Here is a 14,869-nt window from a genome sequence, read left to right as displayed (position 1 = left end):
GTTTATTTTTATTGTGTAATGAGGAATGAGACAATTCTTTTGATCTAAAGCAGTAGAAAAGATAATTTGTTATAAGAAGCAATACAGTCAATTACTGAGCATTCATTTTGTTTTGTGCTTTCAGATGAATTGTTGTCACGGAGAAAACGATCCAAATCAGAAGATATGGATCATGTGCAGTCTAAGCGTCGTCGATATTTGGGAGAAGAGTACGAAGCAGAACTCCAAGTAAAGATTACAGCAAGAGGAGACATTAACCAGAAACTCCAAAAGGTATGATAAGAGACAACCACATATACATCAGAGATTTGAATGGAAAGCTTTGAGTTATTTAGTTAGTATTCTAGATCTTTGTAGAAAATTTAACAATTTTCAATATATGTTAATTAATATAGAAGTAATAAATGTTAAGCAATCATTAAAACAGTATGTTATCTTAAAAGTTTATGTTTGGGTTTTACTACAGAAAATGGAACACTGAAGATTACATTTTACATTGATGATTACGTACACTATTAACATTCTAGATAATTAAGTAATCTTGTTTTTTTAATTTCCTTCTTTCACAGATACATGATCATATAAAATTCTATACAGTAAAAAAAAAAACTTAACTTTTTTTTGTTGTCTTTCCTTTAGTTTTGAGCTACATGGGCCCTTTTATTTTAATTTTTTAAAGTAGGTAAGGATTGAGATAATAATTTAAAAGATTTTCATTCATTTCTTTTTTTGTCGTCCCCCCTCCCAAAAAAATGACTTGAGCTCAAATATAGTTTAGGGGAGAGGAAGGATTACTCAACCATTAATTACAAAATTTAGGTGTGTATCTGCTAAGTATTTGTAGATTAAGGTCTGAGCATTATCCTCTGAAGGCTGGTGTCCTAGTTAATAGTCACTAAACATTTATTAAGCTCCTACTATGTGCCATGTGCTGTGCTAACTGCTGGGGATACAGATACAAAAAGAGAAGGATAATCCCTCCCTCAAGGAGTTTACAATCTGTGGGGAAAAATAAGCAGAGAAAGAAGCTTTAAATGGAAGGGTGGAGGAGAGAAGTTGGAGACATCTCAAAATAAGTAGCCAGGTAGGAATGAGGAAATATCTGAGATGGGCTTTGTCCTTAAATGGAGGTTTGGAGTTCGTGGCTCCGTCCTCCAATTAGACTCTTGTTTTAGACACCTGTTCTTATATGTTACTTCTCTTTTTTTCCCTCTCTCTTGAATTATACAAATATTAAATAACAAATGCTGGGGATAAAAAGAAAAACAAAAAAAAAATCTTACTCTTTAAGGAACTTACAATCTAATGGGGGAGACAACATGCAAACAACTATGTGTAAAGAAGATAAACTAGAGATAATGTAGGGGAGACACTTACATTTTACCATGTGAAAAACAAGTTTTAGTGTCCATATTGAAAGGTATAGATCATTCTATGATGCTTAAGGTGCTAGGAGGATAGATGAAAGGAGTAGAAAGATAAAGGAGAACTTCTAGAGCAGTAATATCAAACTCAAATAGAAATGGGGATCATTAAGCTGTTCATAAGGATTTCTCCAGGGCTCTATATTGACTTTGAAAATAACACATTAGTATTATCTATGTTTTATTGTATTTTTATTTTATTAAATATTTCTCACATTTTAATCTGGTTTGGGCTACACTCAAGACTGTCAGTGGGCTTCATGTTTATTAAGTCTGGGTGATTGTGTGCAATTTCCTTCCTTTTTTTCCTTCTACCTTTGTTTGCTATGACTTCTGTATTCTTAATCTAGAATACAGGTAACAATACCTATTGTTCTTCATAGTACTTTTATATTTCCTGGTGTGCCTTCACAAAACAGAGGTGTAGGAATTTGAGGTTAGAGTAAGAATTTAGACGTATGATTTAATCATCAAGGGAAACTCCCTTCAGAGATACAGATCAGCAGCTCCTCTGTAATTTTTCAACTTAAATAACTACTTGTCTTGAGTAATATGCCCATGGTCACATAGCCTGATTGTCTCAGAAATAGGCCATGAACACAGGTCATACTTGTACTGGTCTTATCATTTGTTCACAAACTACATTGCCATTTTAGTATTATGACTTTTTTCTGTCACTTGAGGATATTGAGGTTCCCTAAGGGCTAAGTCATTTTTGTAAGTTCTCAAGCTATATAGAGACACTTAGCGTTACATAGAATTTTAGAGGAAGTAAAGATCTTAGAATTATCAATCTAGGCCAACTCCTTTAGTTTATAGGTCAGGGAACTTCGATTCGGAGAAATATAACATGACTTTCTTATTAAACATTTTATTGGTAGCAGAGCTGGTACTAGAGGAGGAAAAAAAACAAACTCTTAAGTACTAACCTTTTGTTCTTCCTACAAGCAAGCTGATTTTGGCTTAGAGAAAAAGATGTGACCTAATGTTTATAGAATATTAATAATGAAATAATGGTATTTATTATTATTAAGGAAATTTCCCAGAGTGGATTGTAAAAATTGATATTCCTATTAATAATAGTATATTCCTCCAGGAGTATTTTTTTTAATTCATGTTTTTTTTTTTTTTAAACAACATAGTCATGTCCTTTTATGTCACACTTCCCAATGAGTCTTACCTTGTAAGAAATACAGTTAAGTAAAACTAATCAAAAGAGCAACTATATCTAATTTAATATCGTAGGCAATGTTTGGCACCCCTAATCTCCTATTTCTCTGTAGAGGGAAGGAATGTGTTTTATCCTGTTCTCCAAAATCAACTAATTATATTTTGCCAGGGACAATTCCTTATATGGTCAAGTCAAATAATGTTTCGCATCTGTATTGGTAGGTCTGGGCGTTTTTGACTAAGGTGAGATAATATGCAGGGAAAAATGAACTGATGACTAGAAACAGGTGAGGGCAGGAAAATTATAGAAAAATAATGTATTCAGAAATGCATATTAAATGTTTGGAGTTAAATGTAAGAAATGGCCGTTTTGGTGAAAATTTACACATTTTTAGTGATTACTTGAGGTTCTTTTTGAAGAGCCTGCAGGCAAATAAATAGTTTCATGTTTCAGGACTGTTGAATTATTTTTAAGACAAATTAGTTGACTTTAATACTTAATCAGTCAATACTTCAATAGATCTATGATCTCAACAGCAGAGTGTGAATTGATAGAAGTAAGATGTGGAAGTAGAATCAAGAAGACTTGGCGACCTATTGCTCCATTGAGAGACTTTACCCAGTGTGTCAGAAGCTTTCCATTAGTTCTCTTTAAATTTTGTGAGTAACAGCGATGTGTTCATCTCTTAACCTTCATCTGCCCTACATAACTGTAGTATACTCCTCTTTCTTTATTTTTCCTAGATAATATCCCTTATGCCACATTTCCCCCATTAGCCATTGTTGAAAATACAGTTCAGTTTATTTACATTCCCCGCACATTGTTCCTGCAATTTTGATGTCATAACGTTTTGGAGTTCTAAGATTTATAACCCTATAGGATCAGCAGGAGAACATTTGTGTTACAAAAGGAAAAAAAAGAGGTTTTGTCATAGGTACAACTGACTGTACATTTCAGTCTGTGGAATTAGTTGACAAATTGTTACTGTTATGGATATAATGCTCACTGCTTAATATCCTGTATTTTGTGATATGATAACACTGTTTCATATACATTAGGTTATACAGCGGCTATTAGAAGAAAAACTGAGTGTTCTGCAGTATGCCGTGTTTGATAAGACCTTGGCAGACCTGAAAATGCGTGTGGAAAAGATTGAATGTAATAAGAGGCATAAAACTGTTCTTACTGAATTGCAGGTATGTATGCAAACTTAAATTTTCTACACAGCATAATAAAAGAAAAAACTTTTCCCTCATAATAATATATAATTATAAAATTGTAGACATGAAAAGAACCTCCTCTATAAATAGTTCAGCTCCTTCACATTACAAGCTCTGAAGAAGATAGTTGCTTGGAGACAGGAGAAAGGAGACAATTGAATAAAGGAGTATAAATTGCAAAGATAATTTGAAGGGCACTGGAATTTGGAAGAAGGTCAGAGATTGAATTTTGGGAGGAGAAATTTGAGAGAACTTGGGCAAGAATTGAAGGGGAAGGGCTTGAATTAAAGGAGGAGACGTTTTCAGGCTAAATAGTAGAACCTTAGGAGAAGGAAGAGCAGAAGGAAGTGAAGGACCCAAAGAAAACTTGAATAAGGTGAGGGACTTGAACTGAAGAAGCAAGAAAAGAAAGTTGATGTTTGGCTAGATAATTTTTAATAGGGTTAGAGAGAAAAAAGAAAAATTTAAGCTGACTGTCAAGCTGTTAGAAGGGTTAAACATGATGTAGAACTATTAATGGAATGGAGAGAGCCAAATCTGTAATAATACCCTCTAGCAGTTTGCCACACCATTGTGGGAGAACTACTAAAATAAGCACTGAGAATCTCACTTTTGGTTCAAGGGGAAGTTGTTAGGATCTGCATTGAGGATGTGACATTTATATTTCTTTGATGGCCAGGCAACACTCCGATGTTCAGAGGACAGGTTTTCTGTTCTGTAAGAGGAGTTGAAGAAGCACTGTCATTGTCTTTCCACCATCTAGGTCATGGATGTTTAAACTTTTTTGTGTCATGGACTTCTTGTGAAACCTCCAGACTCTTCAGAATAGTGTTTTTAAATGCATAAAGTAAAATGTGTAAGATTATAAAGGAAACAAATTTTGTTGAAATCATTTAGTTATCAAAATATTTTTTAAAGTTCACAGACCTCAGGTTAAGAACCCCTGATCTGGGTTATGAGAGACAAAGTAATTAGTGTTCTGTTTTGTTTTAAATCACAAGAAGGGCTTCCCTGTTAACCAAAGGCAGATTTGATTCTTGACCTGTATTGGGAATTAGGAGTAGGAAAGAATGTATCCAGTGGGGGCACAAAAAAAGAGCCACTTGGACGTAATAATGTAATTTGGGACTCTTCATGAAAAAGAAAGGAGCTGCATTCCGTAAGGGAGCAGCAGCAGCTTTTCCTCTCAAAAGTGTTCTAAATCCATAGTTACATTAGGTGAAAGTTGATACAAGTGACAAAGGAAGAGGAGAAGAGTAGTGGTTGCGTTGACTCATGGCTGAGGGTACTGTGGCAGCTATTTGTCAGCTGGGTAACTGCCACAATAGAGAGGACCACTGTTCTCTTAGGAATGTTTTTTCAGTTGACAAAGGATTTTGCAATATTTGTCAAAAAGAATGATGACTATTAGCTTCTTATGACCTACATTGTCATAAAGGATGTTCCCAAGAAGACCATAGCAAGCATTCCCAAAGATGTTAAAGTTTAGGGCAAGAAACTGAATGAGTACCGTGAGGACTCATGTGGTGTTTTTAGCACTGATGCCTATTGGAGGAAAGGGAATTCAGAAAAGAAGCACATTTGGGAAGTGAACAGCTAGTTAGGAAGATGGCACCTGAGAATAGGATTTGGATTATAGGATTACAACTCAAAGAAGTAATGGACCATACTTAATGACACCTTGTAACAATGTACTTGCCTGAGATGTATGGATTTGTTTTACTTGACTATGCTAATTTACCTACAAGGATTACATTTTTTCCCTTTTCATTTGAAGGGGAGGGTATTTGGAAGCAATGGAGAACCTAATGAAAGTATTGTCCATGAAAAGAAATGAAAGTCATTGAAGCATCTAATAAAATGCTCATGATAAAATACAAGAGAATTTGGAGGGAAATAGATAAGCAGGACAACTTTAAAAGTAAAATGGAGAAATTATTCACTATTTAAAAAAGCAGTCTGTAAGTGATAGACATTTGGTGTTTCCCATATAATTCTTTTTTCTCTTCTGTTTTGTATATAGAACTCTTCTTTTTAGAGAAAGAAAGGTGTTCATTAAATTCAGAGTAAACACAATTGTAAAGTTAAAAGATTTTTTTTTTTGGTGTAGAGTCTTATAAATCTTTTAAGAGCTTTAAACTGAAAAGTAAGGAGAGCAAAGGAGAAAACTGCGTGTGTATAACCACTAAAGTAGATACCACAGAGAGTTGTGACAATGAGAGACAAAATCCAAGAAAGGATCCAGTAACAAAAAACCATAGCCACAGATGGTTATGTATATGAAAATGCACAAAGTATGGCAGCAAGCAAGATGAACTAAAGATGCTAACACAAGATGGGAAATCTGACCTCAGAAGTAAATATTAATAACCTTTAATATTAAAAGTTAGTAACGACCTCCCTATATATCATATTTGCATGGTGTATATGATACTAAAGATGATGGGTGAAAAAGAGTAATTAATTAGCATTATGTATTAAGATGATACACTGTGCTTAGATAAATATTACAAGCATACAGAAAGGAGTTCAAGTTCCAAGGAATTTTTATAAAGTCCTCAACATTTTAAAGAAAGATAACTTTGAGGGACTTGAGAAATTGAATTGATGCAATGACCAGCCATGTCTCCAGAGGACCTTGGACGAAGAACATTATCCATGGCCTGACAGTGAGGTAGTAGACTTGAAGTGCAAAAAGAAACACAATTTTTTTTTAATTCTCTTTTTTGATTAACAATAATGTTTTTTTCTCACTTCTACTAAGAAAGAAAAAAAAAAGAACAAACTCTTATAACCAATAAGGGTAGTCAAGCAAAACCAATTCCCATATTGGCCATATCCAAAAATAAGTGTCTCATTCTGCACATTAGTCCATCAACTCCCCATTTGGAGGTAACATTCTTCATTATTTGTTCTCTGGAATTATGATTTATCACTGCATTGATAGAGTTCTTAAGTCTTTCATAATTATGTCAAATTTTAAAAAGAGGGAAGACTTGAAAACTGAAATTTTGACTTTGATTATGAACATATTAGAAAATTTTTGGATGCATATTAGATGGGTTAGATAGAAAAAGAAGCAATCACAAGAAGCCAACCTGGCTTCATCAAGAATAGTTTGTCATACAAGCCTTATTTTCTTTTTTGTCAAAATTTCTAATGTGACTCTTGGTCCCATACTGTTTTCCTGTCAGTCACTGAAATAACTTTTTAATCAAAGCTGCAAGTGACTAAGCTGGGGGAGAGAGATAATGCACTGAATGACAGATTCAAGGTTCAAGAAGTCTTGACTGGCCAGAACACTGGCGTAAACTGAGTAAAATGTAATTTAATAGGGATAAACATAAACTCCTATGGTTTTACTTGAAAAATCATCACAATTAAGGATATAGACAGCTTGAATACAAAGCAGTTTATCTGAAAAAGATCTTCGATTTTAGTGAACTTTAGCTTGAGTATAAAATTAGTTTGAGTATAAAATAAGATACGGAAATAAGAGCTAATGAAATCTTAACCAGGGGTGGGGAACCTGTGGCCTCATGTTCTGTTTTAAGGGCAACATAGTTTCAAGCAATGAGGTGCTAAACTCTGCCCTGTTTGGTGTTTATCTAGAGCATTTTTCAGGTTTTTTCGGGGGGGTGGAGACATTGATCCACCAATAGATGATATGAAGACAACCAGGATGATGAATACCCTTGAATTTTTGCCACATAAGGAATGATTAAAGGAACCCTGGGGCATATTATCTTGGAGAAGAACATACTTGGAGTAGAGAGGGGATTGGTATTATAATTATCAGGTATTTGAAGAGTTGTCACCTAAACAAGAGAGATGAAACCTTTTCTTTTTAGTCCTGTAGAAGTTTACTAATAGCGCTGGGGATAAATTGTGGGGACAAGTTTGAGGCTTGGAACAAGGAAAATCTTCCTAACAATCAAACTATAGAAAAATGGAATGGACTTCCTCAGGAGGTTGTAGGTTCCCTCTCTGGAAGCATTAAAGCCGAAGTACTTAACCTTTTTATGTGTGTCATGGACCCTTTGGGCCTTCTGGTGAGCCCTTGGACTCTTTCTCCAGATACAAAGTTTTTAAATGCCTAAAATAAAATGCTAGGCTTACAAAAGAAGCCAAAAATGGAAAGAGTTATTAAATTTTTTTTAATTCACTGATCCCAGGTTAATAACTTCAGCATTAAAACAAAGCTAGATAACTATTGTAGTTCTATTGAATATTGAATGGCTTTAGGAATTTATTGGATTAGATAGCCAGCATTTCTCTTCCAGTTCTATGGTTCTGTGAACTTGGTGTCCTTGAAAGAATATGTGATTTGCTCCTACTCACAAAACTGATTAATAGTAGAATTAAAACTGGAACCCATGTTTACAACTCAGTCTATGGCTCTTTGTGTTTATATTACTGAACAATATTAAAAGTAAGACTTTGAGACTAATGAGATGAGTCTAGTATTTCTGATTTCCCTAACCCTTTAGATAATTTTAGAACAAATTCTGCACTTTAGCATATGATGTCTTATTATAATGTTTTGATAAGCTCCATAGTACAGATAGTGTTTAGTATTTTTGAATCATGAGATCACAGGTTTTGGTGCTGGAAGGGAATTTGGAGATCATTTTGTCCATCCCCTCTCTTATATCTTTCTTCCTATTTTTTTTAGATGAAGAAGCTCAAATATAAAGTGAATTTCCCCCCTTGATTTATGTAGGCATCAGCTAGCAAATCCAATTTTGAAACACATGTTTTTTATTTCAGATGTAATCCCCTGTCCACTACACCATGCTTCTCGTGAATTAGTAACTTTCCCAAGGTATATAGCTAGTAAGTCGAAAACAAATGCTTTCAGCATACATTTTGTGATCCCAAATCTAGTTGTTTTTCCACTAAGTGTGCTACACACTTGGCTATGTAAAAATTAAATCATTGCTTTGATGTAGTAGAAAAGGGCAGTTTGAAGTAAATCCTCCACCACCAAGCATATCCTTTTGAATGAAACATAAATCTACAAAAGGTTAAATTTATAAAATAAATGTTTGAGGGGCAGCTAGGTGGCTCGGTGGATAGAGCACTGGACCTGAAGTCAGAAAAACCTGAGTTTAAATCCAGCCACAGATGATCATTAGTTATATGACCCTGGGCAAGACACTTCACTTCATTTTGCCTTAATCCACCAGAGAAGGAAATAGCAAATTAATCCAGTATTTTTGCCCCATACCCACCCCCAAGAAAACAAACAAAAACTCCTTATGGAAGTCATGAGGAGTCAGATATGACTGAACAATAACTTACAACGTTGATTTTAAAAGGATTTTTTTTTCACTTTAAAGTAGAATTTGTTACAAGTTTCCTGTTTAAAATATAAGTCCTTAATGAATCTTAAAAACAATTTTAATTTCCATATACACTAAATTAAAGAGGCAGTTTGATTTCTAAAATTTATTCAACAATAGAACTTAGAGTTCTAGTTCCATAAAAGTCATCCTCTTCCCTCATTTTGCATATTTTTTAAAATAATATTCCCATATTTGTGTTCCCATTCACTAGGAGTCTGTAATTATGGAATTGGATTTCCTTTTTTTTTTTCCCCTATTTTTTCCTTATAGAATTATAGCTCTAGAGAGAGAGAATGTTTGTAAGTTCTGTACACCAACTATTGTACTAAGCATTGAGCATAGACACAAGCAAGCATGGTGGTATCCCTCATTAATAGCTGAATTCTTTCCAAGTTGTCTATAGTTTCCTGTTGACATTTTTTTGTTAATTTTTGGAAAAATATAGACAATAAGCTTTAGAAAAAAAGGTTATTTAGGTGGGGCTAGAAAAATGTATAGATAAGAGACTGAAGTTTTAATTCGTTACTTTTCCTACTGCTGCCTCCTAAGTGCTCCTTGTATGGAAGTAGGGAGAAAAAGATTTTGCCATCAGAAATATTATCTGGGAGTCATGTAGCCCCTATGTCTCGTTGGGTAATTGAGAAGAATGAGGTCCAGAGAGGTTAAATGACTTGTCTAACATCAGATATTTGGTTAGGGGCATAATTATTGCAGCCCAAGATTCCACTCCCAGGTCATTCCTGGAGTCCATTGGGATAAAGAGGTTAGTCATAAGAAGCCATCAAAACTGGCAGTAGTATAATTAGCTATACTGAGTTAACAGTTGTTCTGCTGGAATTAAAACTTTAGTTTGTTTTGGGATTGACTTCAGCCAAGGCAGTTTTGCTTTCAACAGGGCATCATTATTTTAAGTAGTAGTGATAATATAATTATTAATGATACAGTGGTATCATAAAGAGCAGATACATTATAGAGTGGAGGGGTTTTGCTTTTTTCTTCTACCCTCATTTATATCCAAAATTACCAGCATTTTGGTAGCATGCTTCTTAACTAGTAAAACCTTTGTCAGGAATATAATTCTGTGTACATTGGACTTAAAATTGCTGTTTCAGATTCTCTTACTCTTAAAAAGTAAACTTGATGGCTTGGGTGGGAGTGATACAGAGGGAGTCCAAAGTTCAAATAAAGCCCAATTCTTGCTCTTATGCTTGACCATCCATTAAGAAAGAAAGAACTACATATCTATATTATTTAAGATTGCATGATAATTATGTTAGATAGTTAAAATATAAAGTGGTATGTGTGATCTGAAGGGGAAAGCTTCCAAGATATAATGATTTTATTTTTTTTTACTTAACAAAAATATTTTTTCTTCCCCCGCCTCCTGCCTTCCTTCCTATCACCATAGAAGAAAAAAGAAAGAACACTTGTAACAAATTTGCATAGTCAAACAAAACAAATGTTTGCACTGATGTCCAAAAAAGTATATCTCATTCTATACCCAGAACATATTACCTCTCAGGTAGATAGTTAATTGATGGTGGGTAGTGATTCATAATCTGACCTTAGGATATGTAGTTGGTTATTTTGTTGATGAAAGTTCTAAAGTCAGTTATATATCTTCACAATATTGTTACAGTATAAGTTGTTCTTCTAGTTTGTTCATTTCAGTCAGTCAGTCAACTTGTATTTATTCAAGCACCTGCTCAGTACTAGGCACTGTGCTAAGTACTAGGGGCACAAAAAAGGCAAACAACAGTCTTTTCTCTGAAGGAGTGTTTGGTCTAATGGAGACAACTCTGTACAAACAAGATATATATGTATATAGCAAAAAGTTGGGGTTAGTTTCAGAAGGCACTAAAATTAAAGAGAACTGGAAAAACTTTCCTGTAGAAAGTGAAATTTTAGCTGAAACTTGAGGCAAGCCAAAGAGGCAGAAGGCAGAGATGAGGAGGGAGAGCATTCTGGGTTTGGGGGACAGCCGGAGAAGGTGCTCAGAGTCTGGAGAACAGTGCATTTTGTGTGGGAGGACGAGGAGGACAGAGTTACTGAATAACCTTCTGAATCAGTTTGCACAAATCTTCTAGGGTTTCTCTCAGACTATCCCATTAATAATCTCTTATGGAGTAGTGGTAGTGTTCTGTTACATTTAAATATCATAATTTGCTCGGCTGTTACACAAATGATAGGTCCTTCCCCCCGCCTCTGAGTTTCCAGTTCTTTGCTATCACTAAAGCCACTATAAATAGTTTTGTACATAAGTCTTATCCTCTCTTTGTTTGATATCTTTGAGATATAAGCCTCAAAGTTGAAGTTTTGTTGGGTCAGAAAATATGTAAATTTTAGTGACTTCGGGGGCATAGTTCTCAATTGTTTTCCACTGCAGCTGTACCAATTTACAAACTCCATTAGCAGCATATTAGTGTGCAAGTCATCCTACATCTCTTCCAAGATTTATCATTTTCCATTTTTGTCATCTTTGTCAATCTGATAGCTGTGAGATGGAACCTCATTTTTCATTTGTATTTCTTTAGTAGTGCTTTGGAACATTTTTATATGGCTGTTAATCTTGGATTTCTTCCCTTGTGAACTACTAGTTCATATTCTTTGACCATTTATAAATTGGAGAATGGAGAAAAGGTGATTTTTTTTTTCAGATGGAGGCAGAATATATCCATTACCATCTCTGCTTCTTGAAAGTAGTCTGTGTTGCTTCTTAATAAATGGTTGATTGATTGGTTAGATTGATCACAAAGAGGGTGTAGGAGATCACTGGCAAGATCAAAAGGGAGCAAATTACGTGAGAGGGAATGGGGGACAGAGAAGTACAGTGACCCAGTGTCTGTGAGAAAGACTATTCAAGTAAGACCAGTGATGGAGAGGTAGTAAATGGTAGAAGGGGAAAACTCATGTAGGATGGAAGAAGGAATAGGATCTCTGATTGTGGTGAATGGGATGATAATAACTAACAATAGTGAAGGAAGAGCTATTACATTTTTGTTTGTTTTATTTTGTCAAGAAGAATGATCTTTGCACAGGAAATCACAAATCAAAAATAGATATTGGAGAATTAACACCTAAGATAAGTAAGGAGATTATAAGAGTGTACCAGTTTGCTCAGATTAACTAATCCTGGAGCCAATTGTTTGTACTATTTCAGAGATGTGAAAATTGGAAGAGGTCAGATGTCCCAGTTTTCATAAAATGAAAGACAACAGTTTAATCCATAGGCCAGTAGACGTGACTTCAATTTCAGGGAAACTTCTAGAATGTATCATCAAAGAGATAGTTATTGAAAATGCTGTAAAGGAAATGGTGATTTCCAAGAGCTGGCATGGCTTCAGCAAGAAGAGATCATGCAAGACTAACCTTATTTCTGTTTTGTTTTTTTTTACGGGGTCACTTAAACTTGTAGATGAGGGGAATTCTGTGGATATGGTTTACTTAGATTTTAAAATGCAAAGGATTTAATAAAGTATCTCATGACCATTCTTATGGAGAAGATAATAGAGGTGTGAACCAGATAATGATAATATAATTAGGTGGAGTGAGAAATGGTTAGATGGCGAGAGTCAAAGAATAGTCATCGTAGCAAGATGTGTCCAGTGCAGGGCCCTTGGGATCTGTGTTAGACCCTGTGGTTTTTATTTTGGGGTTTTCTTTTAAAATATATTAATGACTTAACAGCACATATAGCATGCTCATCAAATTTGCAAAATGATAAAAAGCAGGGAGGAGTATTTATCACTGGATCCAAAAAGGACTTGATGGCCTAGACTAGAGCATTGGGCAACAATTGATAAGATGAAATTCATTGGGGATAAATGTAAAACTTTTACTTTAGTTCAAAAAAATCAATTTTTTAGACACAGAATAGAGAAGCATAGTTAGAGAACTGCTTGTCTGAGAAAGATTTGAAGGTTTTAGTGGACTAGACTTACTGTGGACTGCTTACTGTGAATCAGCAGTATGGTGTGGTAGCCAAAAATGCTGATGAAATCTCTGCGTTCAGTAAGAATGAGGAGGTAATAGTTCCTCTGTGCTCTCTCCTGGTCAGACCACATTTTAAATGCTGTGTTCAGTTCTGGGTGCCACAGTTTATACAGTTTATACAGTTTACAAAAGGGTATTGACAACAGGAAACAAAGGCAGGCAGCTAGGATAATAAAGGACCTTGAGTTTGTATCATATTAGGATTGATTGAAGTAACTGAGGCTGTTTAGCCTAGCAAAGAGAAGCCTCAGCTGAGATATGATAGCTATCTTCATTTAACTTGAAAGATTGTAATGTAGAAGAGGGATTGGACTTTTTCTTTCTGGCCCCAGAATGCAGAACAGGAACACTAGATGGAAATTGCAGGGAAGGCCATTTTAAACTTGATGTAGGGAAAACCTCCCTTACAATTAGAACTGGCCAAAAGTGGAATGGGCTGCCTTCAGAAGTGGTAGGTTCCCCCAATGGAGGTCTTCAGGTAGAGCCTGGATTCTAATCAGGTATGTTATAGTGTAGATCATTTCAGAGTATGGGTTGGACGACATGGCTGCTTAAGGCCTTTCCAATTCTCAGAATTTGTGATTTTTGTGAGGTAGTATCTGCAGAGTTTGGAAAAAAGTTGAAGTAATGGTAGAAGGTCAAATATTGCTTCCCAATTTAAGATGGAACCACATTGTATATATAGCAGTATTATCATAAGGTCTCTCAGAGTTTGTGTTATAAAGTATCATCTCAACAATTTGTAATTTATTTCATTATTTTTAATAATTCTTTCAACTAAAGAGTTATTCAGCAATAGTAGCACCTAAGTTGTAGTGGCTAGGGAGTAAATCTCAAAGAAGAAAGTAATATTAACCTATTTTTTCCTTTAGTGGCAGAAGTACATTCCATTAAGTCCTACTCTTTATCCAGGTTTGCTGTGCATTAAGTGCCTCAAGTTTTATATTACTCCTTTAACAGTGCTTACTGAGGTAATTTAGGTAAGTGGTGCTGTTACTGAATGATAGTCAGTGAAGTTCCCCTTTTATGTTACTTTGTACTTGCCCCACAGTGACCCTTGTAAGGTAGGTAGTATGAGAATTAGTATTTTACAGATGAGGAAACAGGCGAAGAATGATTAACTTGCCTATAATTGCGTGGGTATTAAGTAGTGGACCTAGGCTTTGACTCCACATCTAGTTTTCATTTCAAAATGTCATTTCATTTCAAAATGTCATCCTGCCTTTAATTATTGAAGCACTTAAGGTTAACAAAGGAACATTTATTTACTCAAATGAAAAGTTGATAGAATATATGAGGGCAATAATTTTTGATGAATAGGGTGGAGAATATTTCTTTTGTTTTTCTGTCTGCTCTAGGCAACCCATCTTTCCACCAGGAAATATAAAATACATGAAATCATCATTGTTTAGTAGTATATTACTGTGTATATGCTCATATTTTATGCAGCTTTGTCCCTCAAAAAATCATCTCTTGAGAGAGATGATAGGTACTCATAATAGTACTCAGTTTAATAGATTTAATTCAATGCTTTGCCAGAGGACCAGATTTGCATTATTTTTTTTCCCATTTGTGAATTTGTTTCCACAACCTCTTAGTGAATATGTTTTAATAATTAAATAAAATAATTATAAAATAATAATATACAATATATTAAATATAAATATATAATATAAATATTATAATAAATAAAAATTAAAATAATTAAAATTA

At 34.6% G+C, this 14,869-nt stretch overlaps 1 protein-coding gene across 2 annotated transcripts in view; it reads left to right on the top strand.

Annotated features, from left to right (window-relative positions):
* Nucleotides 1–14,869, top strand: part of ATF7IP (activating transcription factor 7 interacting protein) — a 154,479-nt gene that overhangs the window by 88,703 nt on the left and 50,907 nt on the right. For both annotated transcript variants that reach the window (XM_027856383.1, XM_027856384.1), the window contains exons 4-5: nucleotides 125–273; nucleotides 3,654–3,791. In XM_027856383.1, coding sequence (XP_027712184.1) covers nucleotides 125–273; nucleotides 3,654–3,791 — 287 coding nt within the window. The remainder of the gene's footprint in view (nucleotides 1–124; nucleotides 274–3,653; nucleotides 3,792–14,869) is intronic.

Source organism: Vombatus ursinus, unplaced genomic scaffold (assembly GCF_900497805.2).
Source record: "Vombatus ursinus unplaced genomic scaffold, bare-nosed wombat genome assembly UNPS02011431.1, whole genome shotgun sequence".
Taxonomy (NCBI): domain Eukaryota; kingdom Metazoa; phylum Chordata; class Mammalia; order Diprotodontia; family Vombatidae; genus Vombatus; species Vombatus ursinus.
The sequence above is the reverse complement of the archived record's forward strand: the minus strand, read 5'-3'. Positions and strand labels throughout refer to the sequence as shown.